Source organism: Meles meles, chromosome 10, assembly GCF_922984935.1.
Source record: "Meles meles chromosome 10, mMelMel3.1 paternal haplotype, whole genome shotgun sequence".
Taxonomy (NCBI): domain Eukaryota; kingdom Metazoa; phylum Chordata; class Mammalia; order Carnivora; family Mustelidae; genus Meles; species Meles meles.
In genome coordinates, this window is record NC_060075.1 from 5,086,126 (window position 1) to 5,103,595 (window position 17,470).

The 17,470-nt window shown below is 37.4% G+C and overlaps 1 protein-coding gene across 13 annotated transcripts in view; it reads left to right on the forward strand.

Moving 5' to 3' along the window:
• KMT2C (lysine methyltransferase 2C) overlaps positions 1 to 17,470 on the forward strand; it is a 272,443-nt gene that overhangs the window by 174,461 nt on the left and 80,512 nt on the right. For 12 of the 13 annotated variants that reach the window (XM_046020447.1, XM_046020451.1, XM_046020450.1 and 9 more), the window contains exons 15-16: positions 8,225 to 8,344; positions 10,793 to 10,909. In XM_046020447.1, the coding sequence (XP_045876403.1) occupies positions 8,225 to 8,344; positions 10,793 to 10,909 (237 nt within the window). The remainder of the gene's footprint in view (positions 1 to 8,224; positions 8,345 to 10,792; positions 10,910 to 17,470) is intronic. The other variant, XM_046020458.1, reaches the window with a different exon arrangement.

The following is a 17,470-nucleotide window of genomic DNA, read 5'->3' on the forward strand; positions in this document are numbered from 1 at the left end:
GTATAGTGAAGCCTGTCTGAACAAACGACGTGCACATTGCATTGGTTAAATTCTGTTTCACAGTCGTCAAATCTTTATGTTTACTTCAACCATTTTCTAATATTATGTGAGCTTTTCTAAAGAATTCACTTAGAAATTAAATGAATACTTTAATTAGAAACAGAAAATTTGAAAGCTTTAGAATTTAAGGTGTCAGCTAATGATTGGATTATTGAAATGTTTTTTGGAGAAAGGAGTGAGCCAGTAGAAGGGTAGGCCAGTGCCGTCTAACTGAAATATAATGCAAGCCTCATAGATCTACCCTTGATCTTAGGCCAAGAAGCAATAGATCTAATTTAAAAATTTCTAATAGTCCCACATAAAAGTAAAAATAAGCAGGTGAAATAAATTCTGGTGTTTTAACTTAATTATTAAAATGTTAGCATTTAATCTTTTATATATGTTATATAATAAATATATATAACAAAATATAATTATATAAAAATTATATGTAACTGTATAATACATAATACATGAAATTATATTATGCATATGATAAAAGTTATTAATGCGATATTTTACATTTACTTTTCATGTTAAGTGTTCAAAATCTGGTTTCCCACTACATAATTAGAAGTCTTTTGGAGCCTCATGACGAATGGCTATCTTACTGGACAGTGCAAGAGCAGACATTTTTAAAAACAGGAAAATTTTAGTTCCAGAAGGAACTACATTTGAAAAGAAATACCAGCGGAACTGAAGAGTGATAAATTAAGAATGGTGCTCTGTTTTCACTACTTTTAAGTGCTGAAGTAGAAATAGTCTACATTCTCCAGTTGCTCATAGGACATATTTTAATACAGATGATAAAAATGATTGTTGTAGCAACAACTCGTTGTGTGTTTTCAATGTATATTAGATTGTCAGTATAGAAGCCCTGCACGTGTACACACATATGTTCATGTGCTCGTACACACGTACGTATGAGCACATACATGTGAGTAGGATACTGGAGTGTGGGTGGGTATGTCACTGTGCTGAGTCTGACATGTCAGGACTCAGACCACGGAATCGATACAGGATTATTTTCCCTTTAATCACTGAAGTTTAGTGTTGTTGTTGTTTTTTTTTTTTTTTTTTAGTTTAGTTTAGTGTTTTGTATTACACTTTTCATATGGAAGAGTTTAGGTGTTATTTATACTACGTTCTTCATGAGCTGTTTGAAGTACATCTTGGGTATATGCTTCATGGCCTTACTGTAGAAACAGTAACGTAAGTTTTCCTGATGGCTGTGGATAGAAAAAGTTTCTTTTTCTTTTTTGTTTTCTTTCTCATTTCAGACAGAGGATTTCATAAAGATGGGGGGAAGAGTACAGACATGGTGGGAGGAGAAGGGAATTGGAGCAGTGACAGGCAGCCAGCCAGCTGGACATGGTTTCATATAAATTGTCCCAGTGAACCAGTTGGCTTTTCTTTCTTTCATCCTTTATTGAAGTTAGTTTTTAATATATATTTTAGTGTTTCATTTTTCCAGTATTTTTATGGGTATATCCACTTAGGACCCGAAGTTTGGAAAAGTCATTATTGGCCAACTGCACGTTATAATTGCCTGGGGAGCCTTAAAACCCATCCGTGCAGTGACCGCACCCTGCACCAGTTAAACCAGCCCTATGGTCATCTTTGCCGCTAGCCCTGGAGGGAGAGTCCTCAATTAGACAGATGTGCTACTCGTCGTTACTTTTATGCATATGACTTACTTCAAGAAATGCTCTTAAAAAGCAGTGGAAAAGAGGATGGAAACATTTTTTATTTCAGCATATCAAATAACAGTGTGTTTCTCGTGTTCTACTTCTTTCTCTCATTCCAAAGTTGTATTTCTCCATTTTAATTTGGAAATTCTAAGATAATAGAAGTCTCAGCCCATCTTCTGTTATTTATCCTATTTGTATCACTTTATTTTATGGAAGAATATTGGATATAATCACATGGCTGTGCTCTCCTTCAGACACTTGTGTACTACGTGCTTTCATGATGGTACTGAAAGAAGTTTGTTAAACCTAGGAAATATGTTTTATTGAAATATTTAATATTTCAGTGAAATTTCATAAAAGTGTAAGTACTCAACTATATTTTGAAAACTTTCAAATTCTAGGAATTTTTCATTTTTGATTTTAGCTCTCTGTTTTTTGTTGCTGAAATCTTATATATGGAAAACTTAGAGATTTCCATTAAGTTCTGAGACTGAAATTTATTGAGGTGTTCTCAGAAAGTGAAATTTCTTCAGTATATGAAGTTTCCAAGGATAGTACTCCATTAGATCATAACCACTTTTCCATTACATTGTGAGGTGGATATTTTATTTTTTATTAATTTAACTAATTTTATTACGAGCTAAAGAATTTTATAACATTCTTGTCTACTGCAATAGCATTTTGAATGAAATGTTTTGAGTTAACAAATCAGTTTCATAATCTATTCCTGTGAGAGAAAAACAAACCTCCCGGGTGGTGAGCTGTAGAGGATTAATAAAACTATAGTTTTATTAACAGTTCATCGCAAGTAAGCGCTTTCTTTTTTAAAATAGTGGACACCATTTCCGGCTTGTAAACAAATCCTTTAGTAAGAGGCACTGTTGATATTTTTGATTTTTTTTTAAGGTTTAAAAAAAGGCATATCTATAAATCATACTGTCCAAATACGGAGAAGTTTAGTTCTTATTAAATTATTTCATATCCAGCTTTTAATTAAAATGTTTGGGTTTTTGAGGCATTGCTTGCTATAACACATACACGATGGCATTCACTAAAAGGAAAGAAATTCCCCCATGTAGTTTTAATTGTCCCTTCTTGGATACCTATTCGGTAAGGTAAAACCTGTATTTCTGATACTTTGTCTTAGAATCTGTTGAGGGTTTCGTTAGTAAACAGATACGTATTCTGTTTTCTCTGTGGAGAATGAAGGGTGCACTATAGTTGCCCAGATTATTCTCCACTTACATTCTTCTAATCTAAATACTCTGCTGCCTTTTAAAAAAGTGACTTTTAAGAAGTATTTTGTGTTGTTCACATCAGTTTTTACTGTAATCGATACGGGGAAGGATTGGCTAATACAGATTTAGCACGCATATTTCCATAGTGCAGTTACTTGGACTCAGATCCTTATTTTCCAGTATTGTCTGTGTGACACCAAGCACGTTACCTTGCCAGCTGTCTTGTTTCTTCATCTGTAAAACGACATCATATGGTTGATGTTGGAATTTCGGTAACATACGCAGCACCTGACCCATAGCAAGTGGTGGTGGTGCCCTGCTTGCTTTCTTGAATTGCAGAGTAACGCAGATATTCTTTGGAAATGACGGCTCGAGGAGACAATAATCTGTATTAAACGTAGCTCTGGAGAACCAATCAGATCGACTGATACTTATTTGTACTGAAATGTGCCCCAAAAATAGAGGCCTTGGGCGGTGGACACCGGTCTCAGTAAATACGGTGTGTAGTAGGTTTCTCGAGTTCAAAGCGAGGAATGGCTGCACAGATGCTGGAACTGAACAGCCTGTTAATTACACTGTGAGCGACGTGTCCTGCTGGAGAGGAAACCCCGGGAACCGTGGAGAAGCAGAGGCGCGAGAGGAAACTCAGCTCAGGCTTGTGTGCGGTGCAGCTGAAGTCCAGGAAACACTGCTCTAAATCACTGAAAAGCTGTAGTTTTAAACCTAAAAACCATCTAGCCCTCTCAGTTGGCGAGCTGCAAGCACGTACAGATCAGAAGCGTCCCTTTCCTCTTGGTGTCCTTGTGCCTATTGTGGTATTTCTGAAGCCATCACCAAAAGCATTGCTAGCACCAGCCAGATTCACATTCCTAAATTATTGAGGGCTAAAGCTGGTAACAACTGTTTTTGTACTTTTATAGGATCTTATCAAAGCACTGTGAAGGACTAAATTTCTTGTTCCATTTGATGTTGAACTCAGTTTTGTATATGAGGTGTATGTACCGAAAAGGAATCACAGATGCTTAGGTTTACTGTTTCTCTTGCTGGTTGTCCTCTCTGCTCTCCATCGTTCTCACTTTCCCTAAATCAGACTCACCCTTCAGTAGCAGCCTTGGTTTCCCAGAGCGTGTTGGGAGAGGCTGGACCTGAGTGAGGGGGACTTGGGGGTGTGAAGTCTGCCCAGGAGGCCCCAAACCTCTGCCTGCTCTTGAAACTTCTTCAGTAGATCCGGATACTCTTGGGCTCTAATAATGACATTGATCATATTTAACAACCAGCAACAGGATTGGGCTTCTAATCATAGAAAGTTGACCTTAATATCCTTCTTTGCTCCACTTGCCATTACTGTTTCCATTGTATAATTTACCAGGTTGATAAATTTACCCAAGAAGTTGGCCTCAGGTAGAAGGAAGCTTAGTATCAACTTTTTTTTTTAAGATTTTATTTATTTATTTGACAGATCACAAGTAGGCAGAGAGGCAGGCAGAGAGAGGGGGAAGCAGGCTCCCTGCTGAACAGAGAGCCCGATGCGGGGCTCAATCCCAGGACCCTGGGATCATGACCTGAGCTGAAAGCAGAGGCTTTAACCCCCTGAGCCACCCAGGTGCCCCAGCTTAGTATCAACTTTAAACAGGTTTTGGGGTCAGTCATTATTGTTAGGATCTAATTGAATCTCAACCAAACAGGTTTTTGTGTGTTTTTTTTGGGGGGGTTTTTTTTTTTTTTAAGTTTCTATAGGATTTGATAGCAAGTTGCTTCTCTTTAGCTGTCTTCACAGCTTAGTTTCTTGATGGCTACATTTCGAACCCTTTTGCTTATAATTCATTTTGTTAACAGTGCATTGGATGGATTAATAATTTTTTTTTAAGGTAAAGAAATTGAGGAATGTAGGCTATATCTAATGGGGGAATTAGTGTGTTTCATAGTATAATGCTTATTGATGCATTTATGCATCTAAAAAAATGCTCGGTGGAAAAAAATAGGCATTCAATAAGCATTGAATAGAATGTTTAACAGTGAACAAAAAGAATAGTCTTTACTCATCAAGCTTCTAGTCCAGTGAGAACAAATAAATACAAATGTAGTTAAATATAAATTTAAGTGTTACAACAGTATAACCCTGTTTCAGGAGACAGGGAAGTTGACCTCTGAATTGTCTGTGTAAATTCTTTTTCATCAAAGCTGAGATCTGTAGGATAATTTATAACTGCAGTTGGCAATTGTAGCTGTATTTTAGTTTTAAGGTCTAAAGAATATATTAGGTAATTTCTTCATTGTCAAAACATCTAAGTATGATCATAATTTTTCTCCAGTTCCTATAAAATTGCACACAATCTATCTTCCAGTGTCTTATGATAATATACTTATTAAAATTCATAATATAATTACCCAAGCTTTTATTATATAAGTTCTTCATAGCAGTTGAATGGTTTTCTAATTATTCCTGAAATGGCATCCAAACATTCTTGATCTATGGAGCCCTTCATTTTGTTCATCCATGTTCTATGAAGTGTAAATGTTTTTAAAATGAGACACAGTTTTGGCATCAAAGCTAACTTTTAAATTGTGGTGAATATCATGTTATCTGAGAGTACGGCTTTTTTTTTTTTTTTTTTAAAGATTTTATTTATTTATTTGACAGAGCGAGATCACAAGTAGACAGAGAGGCAGGCAGAGAGAGAGAGAGGGAAGCAGGCTCGCTGCTGAGCAGAGAGCCCGATGCGGGACTCGATCCCAGGACCCTGAGATCATGACCTGACCTGAAGGCAGCGGCTTAACCCACTGAGCCACCCAGGCGCCCCTGAGTACGGCTTTTTATAGTATGTTTTAAGAGCAGTCTGCTGACATAACATTAAATGATCCATCAAAAGGAATTTTATACAGTAGCCAAATATTACCAGAGAAAAGCCAATGGAAACATTGAGAGAACTAAATTTAGATAACTCTTGCCCCCATTCTCTACCAGTAAATAATCAGAAACAGTAAAACATATGACCCCAAATTTCACTCAGTGGGAAGATGCAAAACATGTTCTGAGGTAGAGGACAGTGCAGCTGGAGCCCTGAAGGAAAGGCCGCTTTGAGGAGACGGTCCGAGCCCATAGTGAAGAATCAGAAGAGCCGTCCACTGGAGGGTCGCCGTTGCTCTGAGTCAGTCCGCCCCCGAGTGGTGGAGAGTTTGGCATGTTTGAAGGAACCCAGGGTAGCTGGGGCATAACAAGTCAAGAGGTGGCAGGTGAGGTTGGAAAGAGGCACCAGGAAAGGTCTGCAGTAAAGTGCACTGGAAGGGTTTGAAGCAAGGGAGTGTTTTGCTTGATCAGATTTCCAGTTTTTGTAAAGTCCCTCTGGCTGCGGGTAGAGAAGGGCTTGAGGGAGGTGCCGGGTAGGGAGAATCGGGTAGAGCAGCTGGCTGGGAGATTGAATATGCCGATTTACTGATGGTTTGGATCAAAGGAGTGGCAGGGGAGAAGACAAGGGAAGAGAACAGATCAGAGGACTCTCCATTTTCTGACCGGAGGTCTGGAACCCATTTCTAAAGATGGGGAAGATGGTGAGATGGCTGAGGAAGGGAGTGATTTTAGACGTGGTAAACCTGAGAGGTCTGGCGTGACAGAATGGACGTGCTAATAAGGAGGAAGCTGAAAACCATGCTAACTTCTGCAAGAACACGTGGGAACTAGAAATGTGAATTCGGGAGACAGCAACATCCAAGATGGTGTTTACAGCCCGCAGGATAGATCATTCCACTTGGGAAGAGACTACAGAGAGAGGAAGATTGCCCCGGCCTCAGCCCTGGGAAGCACTGCGGCTTTTTGGAGGTCAGGTGGTGGAAGAGGACAGAAAGATCAGCCAGGAAGGGCAGAGAAACTTTCACAGGTGTGCTGCCTTGAACCGGTCAGAACCGTATGGAGGAGTTGACAGCCGGAGTACAGTGAGGATAGAGAAAGGACTTCTGGCAGCATAAAGTTACCTAAAGACCCTGGATGCAGCAGGAAAGAAGACAGGTGTAGAGGCAAGTTGATCTGATACTGGGAAGCGAGGTAATTCACCTGTCAGTAAACTCAGGATCGCCATTCACTGAGCTTAAGTGTAGGTTAATTAAAAGTGAAATCAGTCTCTTCCTTGTGTGTAGTTTTTTCCCTCAAAATACTGTTACTGCATTAACTGTCCACTCCCCCAAAGGGTAGTCAAATTCTTATTTTGGTTGGTTATTTAAATTCCTGGTGGTAGTTTTATGTGATTAATGGGCCACTGCTTGTTTGAGAATATTCTAGAAACCTGGTAAGTACTGTGCTTCTTATGTTTGGGTCATTTAATTGGTAAAAGTTATAGCATGTGTTATGGAATTGCCTAATTCAAAATAGGTTTTTTATCGCTGGACATCTGTTTTGTGTTTTTCTTTAAAATATTCTCTTTGTGGAGTAGACTTCTTTACTTAGGCTCCTTAACATCATCATCAGATTAGCACAGGGTTTTGCTGAATGTGGTAATTAAGTAAAATGTCTTATTTTCATTTGAACTATTTTAATAAGGTACTGTTTCTTATATAAATAACCAAGTATCTTAGGCATTTTAATTTGCGAATTTAGGACAATTTGCTTTAACATTTTTCACTGTACAAATTAGCCCCTTGAATGTAATGTAAGGATAATAGTCCCTAAATAAAAATAAAAAAACTACCACTCGTGGTCCCTGGAAGGAGGAGTGGTTAGACCCTGGGATTATAACGGATAACTGCATCTTAAGATTGCGAACTGACTTTCCATAGTTTGAAGTGAATGTGTCTGACGATTGCTCGTTTCCGATCGCATTTGCTTGCCCGCTGCAGCAGGTGAACGTAACGTTCGCTGAGGTTATTTCTCTTTTCCAAGGAGTGATAGTTGTTAGAAGAAACTAATCACCAAGTAGTTTCTTACATATAAATGTTAATTCTTAGAATTTAATTGACTTTTATGTTTTGGTTCTACAGTTACAGTTCATGAGTCAATGTTGATGTCCTATAACCCTGATTCCTAATATGTTTCATTGCACTGATGTTTCCATCTGAATAAAATATTTAATGTAAATTGTAGCTGCAAACATTTAAGCATAAAGTCATTGTAAGCCATAAGCTTCCTTTCCCTATCTTGAAGCAATTTGTCCTAAATTTCCATACGTCTGCATTTGTTTTTGCTGTTCTAAAATTCCTCAGTTGCTGGCTTTGACCTTTTACGTTGCTGAGTTTTATACATCTATTTTCTCACCTGCCATATCCTAGGGGGCTTGGAGTACCCATAATACAGTGAGCCCACCTTCCTGGTCCCCAGACATTTCAGAAGGTCGGGAAATTTTTAAACCCCGGCAACTTCCTGGCAGTGCCATTTGGAGCATCAAAGTGGTAAATAAAATTGCATTTACATTCATATATCATTTCTTTCTGGTGGGTTTTGTCCAAGTAGAAGTTAAGAATTAAGCCTTTCTTTTCTACATAAATAGTGCAGATTACAGAGCCACTTTTTTAATCTAAAAGTTTTAGCATGAAGAGTCGACATGCTTGCACTTAAAAAAATCTGGATTAGGAGGAAATTATGTTGCAATTTTCCAGACTGATTTTAAGTGTGAATTTTTAGTAACTTCTTTTTATGGTTGCTTCCTTTTATGTTGTAATTAACAGTGTTTCTGTGAGGGGAAATCCTTGTTGCACAGGCTATAAAGTAATTTAGGACTTGCTCATTCATGATAATCATAAAATTTTGTTGCTTAGAAAAGAACAAAAGAAAACTGCACTAATCTGTTATGTGCTAATGGAGAAGAAATACCAGAATTGCAGCAGATTTCACTGTCTGTGTTAATAACCTTACAATTCTAGGGCCTCTCTCTCATGTCATTGATGGAGGACTCTGCTAGTTCTTGAAGTAAGTTATGGAGTCTGATGCATTTTAGACGGTAAACAACAATGTGAAAAGTATTAGTCGTCAAGATAAAATATTTTACTACCTAGAGAAGATAATTTTCTTCATCTTCTGTATTTAATATTCTGGAATAAGACTGTTTATTTTAGACTAATCAGGGATTTCAAAGGAGTTCTAGTTCTACTCTCCTGTTTCTGTCCCTGTTAGAACCCCTTCAGCTCACTCTGACACGCAAGGTGTTCAAAGTAGAGATTGTCGTTTTAAGGGTATAAAAGATGTTTTGACAATTTTGTACCAAATACCACCAATTTTTACTTATTTTCACCTGTGTCCTTAGTTGCTGGGAGGAAAATAGATTATTATAGTCCTGATTTAATAATTGACTTAACTTAAAAAAAAATCTTTCCTACTTATCAACGGCAAAACTATCCAGTTCAATCCTCCCTGTCCCTTGTTCAGAAAAGCACAAGAGATTAAAAGAAGAGCAGTTTAAGAGAGCAAGGAGAGGCAATTTGTAATTATTAACACTGGGGAGAAAAAAAGATTACCCCCTTTTTGTTTCTGTGTATCTGTTTTTATGCTCATATAACAACCATAAATTATCAACCTGGGAACTGTTGTGCTAAGTAGGTAATGAGTTCAGCATTTTAAACTACAATAAAAATGATACCAGTTGAAAATGTGACATTATTTAAGTTATTATGGAAAAATCAGTAAATTTCCTGATTATTTTCATTTTAATACACAGAATATTAAAAGTAAGTGTTGATGTCAGACTTTTTCAGGAAGTAATACATAAGTCTGGGTATAAACAAGAAAACAATAGCAAATAACCCTAATATTTATTTGTTAAAATATCAGAGAATTTAATCTATTTCCTATAGAATATTTTTGTGTGGAGGGCAAAAATTCAGATCAGTTATTTGCATTTCAAGTAAAATTATTATCCAGATGAGTCAAAGCAGGCTGTTTACCTTTTTATTAACTTTAAATACATTATTCTCTAAATGCTATGGTAGAGTGAGGTACACCTGTTAGTTCATACAGATAGCTATTGAATAGTAGGGAATTTGACAAATTTAAGACAGAAAAATACTGTTATACACTAGCAAAAATTAGCTCTCGTGCACTGTAGTAGCCGTGCGGAATACTGCTGAAGAACGTAGACCTCGGATCCCGAGCGGTGAGCTCTAGATTTTGGACGAGTCACCCTTTTTTTTTTTTTTTTTTAAGATTTTATTTATTTTTTTGACAGAGAGAGCTCACAAGTAGGCAGAGAGGCAGGCAGAGAGAAGGGGGAAGCAGGCTCTCTGCTCAGCAAGGCATATGTGGGGCTCATGATGCGGGGCCCATCCCAGGACCTTGGGATCATGACCTGAGCTGAAGGCAGCGGCTTAACCCACTGAGCCACCCAGGCGCCCCGACAAGTTACTTTTTTATCCCTCAGTGCATTTATCTCTAAAATGGGGTTAATCAAATAGTACTGATGTTATAAGATAGTTACGAGTGAAAGTGCTTAGACTGGCCTACAGCCCTTGGTCAGTGTATGTCAACTGTTGCTGCAATTGCTGAGAGAACGGTTAGTGGGCGAGTCCTGGTACCTGCTCTGTATCGGATACAAATTGGATGGGGTTAGCGGCTGTGGAGCCACACAGGAAGTAGGATTAGGAGGGGAAAATAAGGCCAAGTTTGCTGGTACAGGGCGTTCACAGAAACAGACCCAGCATTTGATTCTAACACCATAGGCATCTTACATTTATACTTTTTAAGTTGCATAATACGTGTTGAAAGATAAAAATAAGCCTGGTCTCTTAATATTTATCATCTAATGAGAATAAGAGAGAAGCAAGTATTTGTGTAACCTTTAATAAAATGTTTTATCTCACATTGGATTTATTTTGCAGAATGCTAATTTTTCCTTATCTGTTACGTAGGGCCGCGGGTCAGGATTTCCCGGGAAGCGGAGACCCCGTGGTGCAGGATTGTCAGGACGAGGTGGCAGAGGCAGGTCAAAACTGAAAAGTGGAATCGGGGCAGTTGTGTTACCCGGGGTAAGGCTCATTTCTCATATCCTTTATCTCTGCCATAATCCTTAATTTGTTGACTGGTGATGATCTCATTTGTAAAATTACTACATTGTAAGAGTCAGAAACAAGCCAGAATTTGTATTTTACTCTCTCTCTACTTCTCCTTTTTTTTTTTTTTGACTTTTAAAATGTTCTTAATATTTTATATTTCCCATCTTCTTTCCCTTTTCTTACTTCCTCTTTCACTCTGATCTTTGTATAACAACCATTCCTGAAAATAAATATGTAACACATTTCTTCCTTTATTTTTTTATAAAAGCAAACTCCTGTTATATTTATTTGAAAAAATTAAGTTGATGGTTTAAGTTCTTTTGTTATAATATGGCTCACAGAAGAAACTAAAAATGTTGCAGATTACTACATACTTTAAAAATGTTGAAGATTTTATGACTGTCTTTGATATATTTTAATTCAAGATTGGTAAGTATTTGCTCATTGGCATGTATATGAGGCTTTATTTAAGTGTGTACTGAATAAATCTGTAATTGGCCAATAGAGGCAAGTATTTCATGTGGTAACTTTACTGTTTTACCAAAATCTTGTTTTTCAAATTCTAATCATCGTTTTAAGGAGACAAGTAGACAGTTTGTGCCACAGTTTGTGTATCTGTTTACCTATAAAAGGATATTGTAGTTGCTTCCATTTTTTGGCTATTAAAAAAGCTGCCCAAAAAGCCCCCTGCTATGAACTTCTGTGTTTAGGTCTGTATGTTGACATATGCTTTGTTTCCCCATGAATGAATGTCTGCAAGTGGCGTGGCTGGATACATGGTGGGTGTGTATTTAGCTTCTTAAGGATAGGCTGCTTTCCAAGCAGGGTGTGACATTTTATGTTGGCAAGAGTGCAGGAGATTCCTTTTTCCTCCATATTCTCACCTGTGCTCACTGTGGTAACCTTCCTTTCAGCCACTGCAGCAGGTACGTTAGGAATATCTCATTTGCATTTCTCTCATGACTCATGATGTTGGTCACATTTTTAGGTGCTCATTGGTAACATTTTTTGATAAAGTCACTCTTCAGATATTTAGTACATTTCAAAAATTTGAATAGTTTTTTAACTTGCTCAGTTTTGTGTTTTCTTTATGTGTTCTCGTCATGGTAAAGAACTTGAGTGGTACAACAAAGCTTTAATTTTGATGAAGTCCTATTTATTAATTTCTTTCTTTTATGATTGTGCTTTTGGTGTCAGAAATAATTGCATAACCCAAATTTATGTCTTCTAGATGTTTCATGGTTTCAGGTGTTATGTTTAGCTATAGGATCCAGTTTGAGCTAATTTTGATGTATGATATGAATATAGATCAGAGATCATATTTTGAATACCCAGTTGTTTGAACATCGTTCTTTGAATCGCCTTTGTTACCATTCCTAACCTTTAGTTATCTGTATGTTTGTGGATCTGAGTATACTGTGTTACACTGTTGATCCGTTTCTCCGTCTTTAGGCTAATACTACACTATATTGAATATTTCTACTTTACTATTGAAATCAGACAATTAGTTTTCGTTTTTTTTTTTTTTAACACTTTTCAAATTTGTTCTGGCTGTCCTAAATCCTTCATGTTTCTATATGAATTTTATCATTGCCTTGTCAATTTCTGCAAATAAGCCCGCCAGGATCTTGATTGGGTTTGCATTCAAACTATAGATCAGTTTGGAGAGGAAGTTGGTGTTTTAACTGTGAAGAGTCTCTCAATCCATGAACATTGTGTATCTCTCTGTTTTCTCTTTAAATTGTCTCAGTGATGTTCTTTAGTTTACAACGTAAATGTCTTTTGCGTTATTTCTCAGATTATCTCCAAGTTTTCCATATTTTTTATGCTATTGTGAATGGCAGTGTTGTCTCAATTTCAGATTGTAGTTGTCTGTTGCTAGTATCCAGGAATACTCATTTTTGTGTATTATATTCTGCAGCCTTATTAAACTCTTGTATTACTTCTACTTGTTTATTTGTAGAACCCATCGAGTTTTCTATACTTACGACGCTAATGATCATGTTGTTCGCAAATAAAGTTTTATGTCTGTTTAATCTGGAGGTTTTCATTTCTGTTCTTTATTGCACTTGCTATAATCTTCAATATGGTGTTGGATAGAAGTGATAAGGTAGGGGCACCTGGGTGGCTCAGTGGGTTAAGCCGCTGCCTTCGGCTCAGGTCATGATCCCAGGGTCCTGGGATCGAGCCCCACATCAGGCTCTCTGCTCAGCAGGGAGCCTGCTTCCATCTCTCTCTCTCTGCCTGCCTCTCTGCCTGCTTGTGATCTCTGTCAAATAAATAAATAAAATCTTAAAAAAAAAAAAAAAAAGAAGTGATAAGGTAACCTTGTCTTCTTTCCTGTCTTGAGGAGGAGAGAAAACATTTATCTTTCATCATTGAGTACAGTGTTAGCTCTAGGTTTTTTGTTTTTTTTTTTTAAGATTTATTTATTTGAGTGAGCGAGAGGGAGAGCGTGTGTGCTCAGGTGTCGGGGGAGAGGCGGAGGGAAATGGAGAGAGAGAATCTCAAGCAGACTCCCTGCTAAGTGCAGAGCCTAGCATGGGTGATCTCATGACCATGAGATCATGACCTGAGCCAAAATCAAGAGTCAGAGCCTTAACTGATTAAGCCACCCAGGTATCCTTTGTTGTTTTTAAATAGACATCCTGATCAGTTTGAGGAAGCTCCTTTCTATTCATAAGTTGCTGAGATGTTTTTTAATCAGGTGTAGCTGTTGGATTTGTCAAATGCTTTTTCTGCATTTATGGCTTTTTTATTGATATGGTGAAGTATATCGATTGACTTTTTTTGTATGCTAAAGCAGCCCGTGTTGGGATAAACTATACTTGGTCATGATGTTTTTTCTTTTTCGTATATTGTTGGGTTCAAATGGCTAAACTTAAGAAGTCTGTAGATATGTCTATGTCTATAGACTTCTTTTGTCTATATTCACGAGGGTATTGGTATCTAGTCTTATTTTCTTACAATTTCTTTATTTTTGTTATTGGCAAAATGCTGGCTTCCTTGAGTAAATTGGGAAATAGAGTTTTCTCTTCAGTTTTTTGGAAGAGTTGTGTGGTATTGGAAACATTCTTCCTTATAGTATTTATATAGAATCATTAGTGAAGCCATTTTGGCCTGGAGTTTTCTTTGTGAAAAGATTTTTTTTTAAGTTTTTATTTTAATCACCCAGTGCTTACCATTGACAAGTGCATTCCTTACTCTTAGTCACCCATTTCACCCATCCCCGACTCCGCTCCCCACTGGTTACCATTAGTTTGTTTTCTTTTTTTTTTTTTTTTTAAGATTTTATTTATTTATTTGACAGAGAGAGATCACAAGTAGACAGAGAGGCAGGCAGAGAGAGAGAGAGGGAAGCAGGCCCCTGCTGAGCAGAGAGCCCGATGCGGGACTCGATCCCAGGACTCTGAGATCATGACCTGAGCCGAAGGCAGCGGCTTAACCCACTGAGCCACCCAGGCGCCCCCATTAGTTTGTTTTCTATAGTTAAGATCTGTTTTTTTATCTTTTTTCCCCCCTTTGCTCATTTGTTTTATTTCTTATTTTCCACGTATGTGTGAAACCATATGGGATTTATTTATGACTTATTTCACTTAGCATTTACTCTATAGATCCATCCATGTCTTTGCAAATGGCAAGATTTCATTCATTTTTATGCCTGAATACTATTCTATTGTATATACATACACCACATCTTTTTTATCTGTTCATCAGTCACTGGACACTTGGGCTGCTTCCGTATCTTGGCTGTTGTAAATAGTGCTGCAGCAAACATCGGGGCGCAGGCATCCTTTTGAATTCGTGTTCTTGTATTCTTTGGGTAAATACCCAGTAATGCAATTGCTGGATTCTAGGGTAGTTCTGTTAACTTTTTGCATACTCTCCATACTGTTTTTCGCAATGGTTGTACCAGTTTGCTTTCCTACCAACAGTGCAAGACAGTTCCTTTTTCTCTATCCTCACCAGTACCTGTTGGTGGTTGTTTTTTTGATGTTAACCATTCTGACAGACGTGAGGTGATCTCTCAGTGTAGTTTTGATTTGCATTTCCCTGATGGTAAGTGATGATGAACATCTTTTCATGTACCTGTTGGCTCTCTGGATGTCTTTCGAGAAATGTCTGTTCATGTCCTCTGTCCATTTTTAAATTCGATTATTTGGTTTTTTGGTGTTGAGTTCTATCAGTTCTTTATTTATTTAGGATACTAATCCTTTATTGGCTATGTTATTTGTAAATACCTGCTCTCATTCTGTAGGTTGCTTTTTAGTTTTGTTGATTGTTTCCTTTGCTGTGTAGAAGCTTTTTATTTTGATGTAGTCCCAAGAGTTTGTTTTTGCTTTTGTTTCCTTTGTCTCAGGGGACCTATCTAGAAAAATGTAGCTATGGCTGATGTCAGAGAAATTACTGCCTATGTTCTTTTCTAGGATCTTTATGGTTTCAGGTCTCACATTTAGGTCCATTTTGAATTTATCTTTATGTGTGTTATATGAAAGTGGTCTAGTTACATTCTTTTGCATGTTGCTATCCAGTTTTCCCAAAAAGATATGTTGAAGAGACTGTCTTTTTCCCTCTTCATTGGAAGATTTTTTAACTGTATATTCAATTTCATTGGTATAGGGCTATTTAGGTTATTTATTCTCATATGAACTTGTCTTTCAAGGAGTTTATCCATTTCATGTAAGTTGACAAATCTGTCGGCCTATTATCCTTTTAATATCTGTAGAATATGTAGTCATGTCACCTTTCTCGTTTCCAGTGTTGGTGATTTGTGTCTCCTCTCTCTTTTCCTGATTGGTTTTGCTGCAGGTTTATTTGTACTGATCTTGAGCCAGCCTTTGCTTTTATTAATTTTTATCTATATTTTTTCCTGTATTTCATTTTATTAATATCTACTGTGATCTCTGTTGTTTTCTTCCTCTTACTCTGAGTGTAATTTGCTCTTCTTTTTTTGTTTACTTTTTATGTCCCTGCCTGGAAATCTCCCACTTAGGAGGTTTAGGTCAGACCTTTCTTTTCTCTTAGGCTTATACCTGTGGTCTAGCCAAATAAAACTTCTGTCACCTTTAGGATAAATCAGAGTAATTAATATATATATAGTATTGCCTCTATATGTAGAGGCAATATTAGAACACTCTCTCAAAGATTGCCTTCTTTACCTTTGAGATAGATAGGTTTATATATCTAGTAGTTTAAAGGTCATGAAATAAAGTATACAATGAAAACAGTGTGTCACTAAGCTATATGATATTGTTTTCCTTCTTACATGTACAGTTGCTGTACAAAAACCGTGATTTTTTTTACTCACTTGTATTTTAAATATGCTCTTTGAATCTAGGGGATATTGCAGCTTTCTGTACAGACTTTGTTTCTGGTTTGTGCTGGGAATACTGTAGTCCATCCTTGTTTTTTATTTCAAATAAAAGTGTTCTCTCGGGGCGCCTGGGTGGCTCAGTGGATTAAGCCGCTGCCTTCGGCTCGGGTCATGATCTCAGGGTCCTGGGATCGAGCCCCGCGTCGGGCTCTCTGCTTCGCAGGGAGCCTGCTTCCTCCTCTCTCTCTGCCTGCCTCTCTGCCTACTTGTGATCTCTCTCTGTCAAATAAATAAATAAAATCTTTAAAAAAAAAAAGTGTTCTCTCACTGAATTTGTCTTTGAAGATAATAAAATTTTATCATTTCTTTAAGCCTGTTCACCAGGTATCATCCAGTTGTAAAACCTGTTTTGTTTTCTGTATTGCAGAAATGGGATGCAGAAATGAATACTTCTTACTTCAGCATCCTTTTGTTAGCTGTATTTTAACTATTGCCACCTTTTCATATTTTGTAATGTTTTCATTGTATCTTTAGTCCCGTGGGTGAATGAATGGTAACTTCACTTTTAGTAGACACTCAATTATTACTAATGGAATGATATTTTACTTTATGAATCATCTTGTTTGATTTGCTAAAACTTTAAAATGCTAATTTTGAGATACACTTTTTTTTTTAAGAGAGTGAGGGAGAGAGACACGGAAGGAGGGGCAGAGGGAGAGAGAGAATCTTAAGCAGGTTCCACGCCTGGTGTGGAGCCCAATGTCGGGCTCAGTCTCACAACCCTGAGATCATGAGCTGAGCTGAAATCAAGAGTCAGATTCTTAACCTACTGAGCTGCCTGTGCACCCCAAGATGAACTTGCAAATGGCAAGATTTCATTCATTTTTATGCCTGAATACTACTCTATTGTATATACATACACCACATCTTTTTTATCTGTTCATCAGTCACTGGACACTTGGGCTGCTTCCGTATCTTGGCTGTTGTAAATAGTGCTGCAGCAAACATCGGGGCGCAGGCATCCTTTTGAATTCGTGTTCTTGTATTCTTTGGGTAAATACCCAGTAGTGCGATTGCTGGATTCTAGGGTAGTTCTGTTAACTTTTAATACATTTCCTCAGTAAAAAATTACAGTATACTCTTAGATCAAAGTTATTTGTACCGCTGCTTCCTCTTGAGTCTTGATTTTCTTTCTTTTGCCAATTTGGTGCCTCTCCATA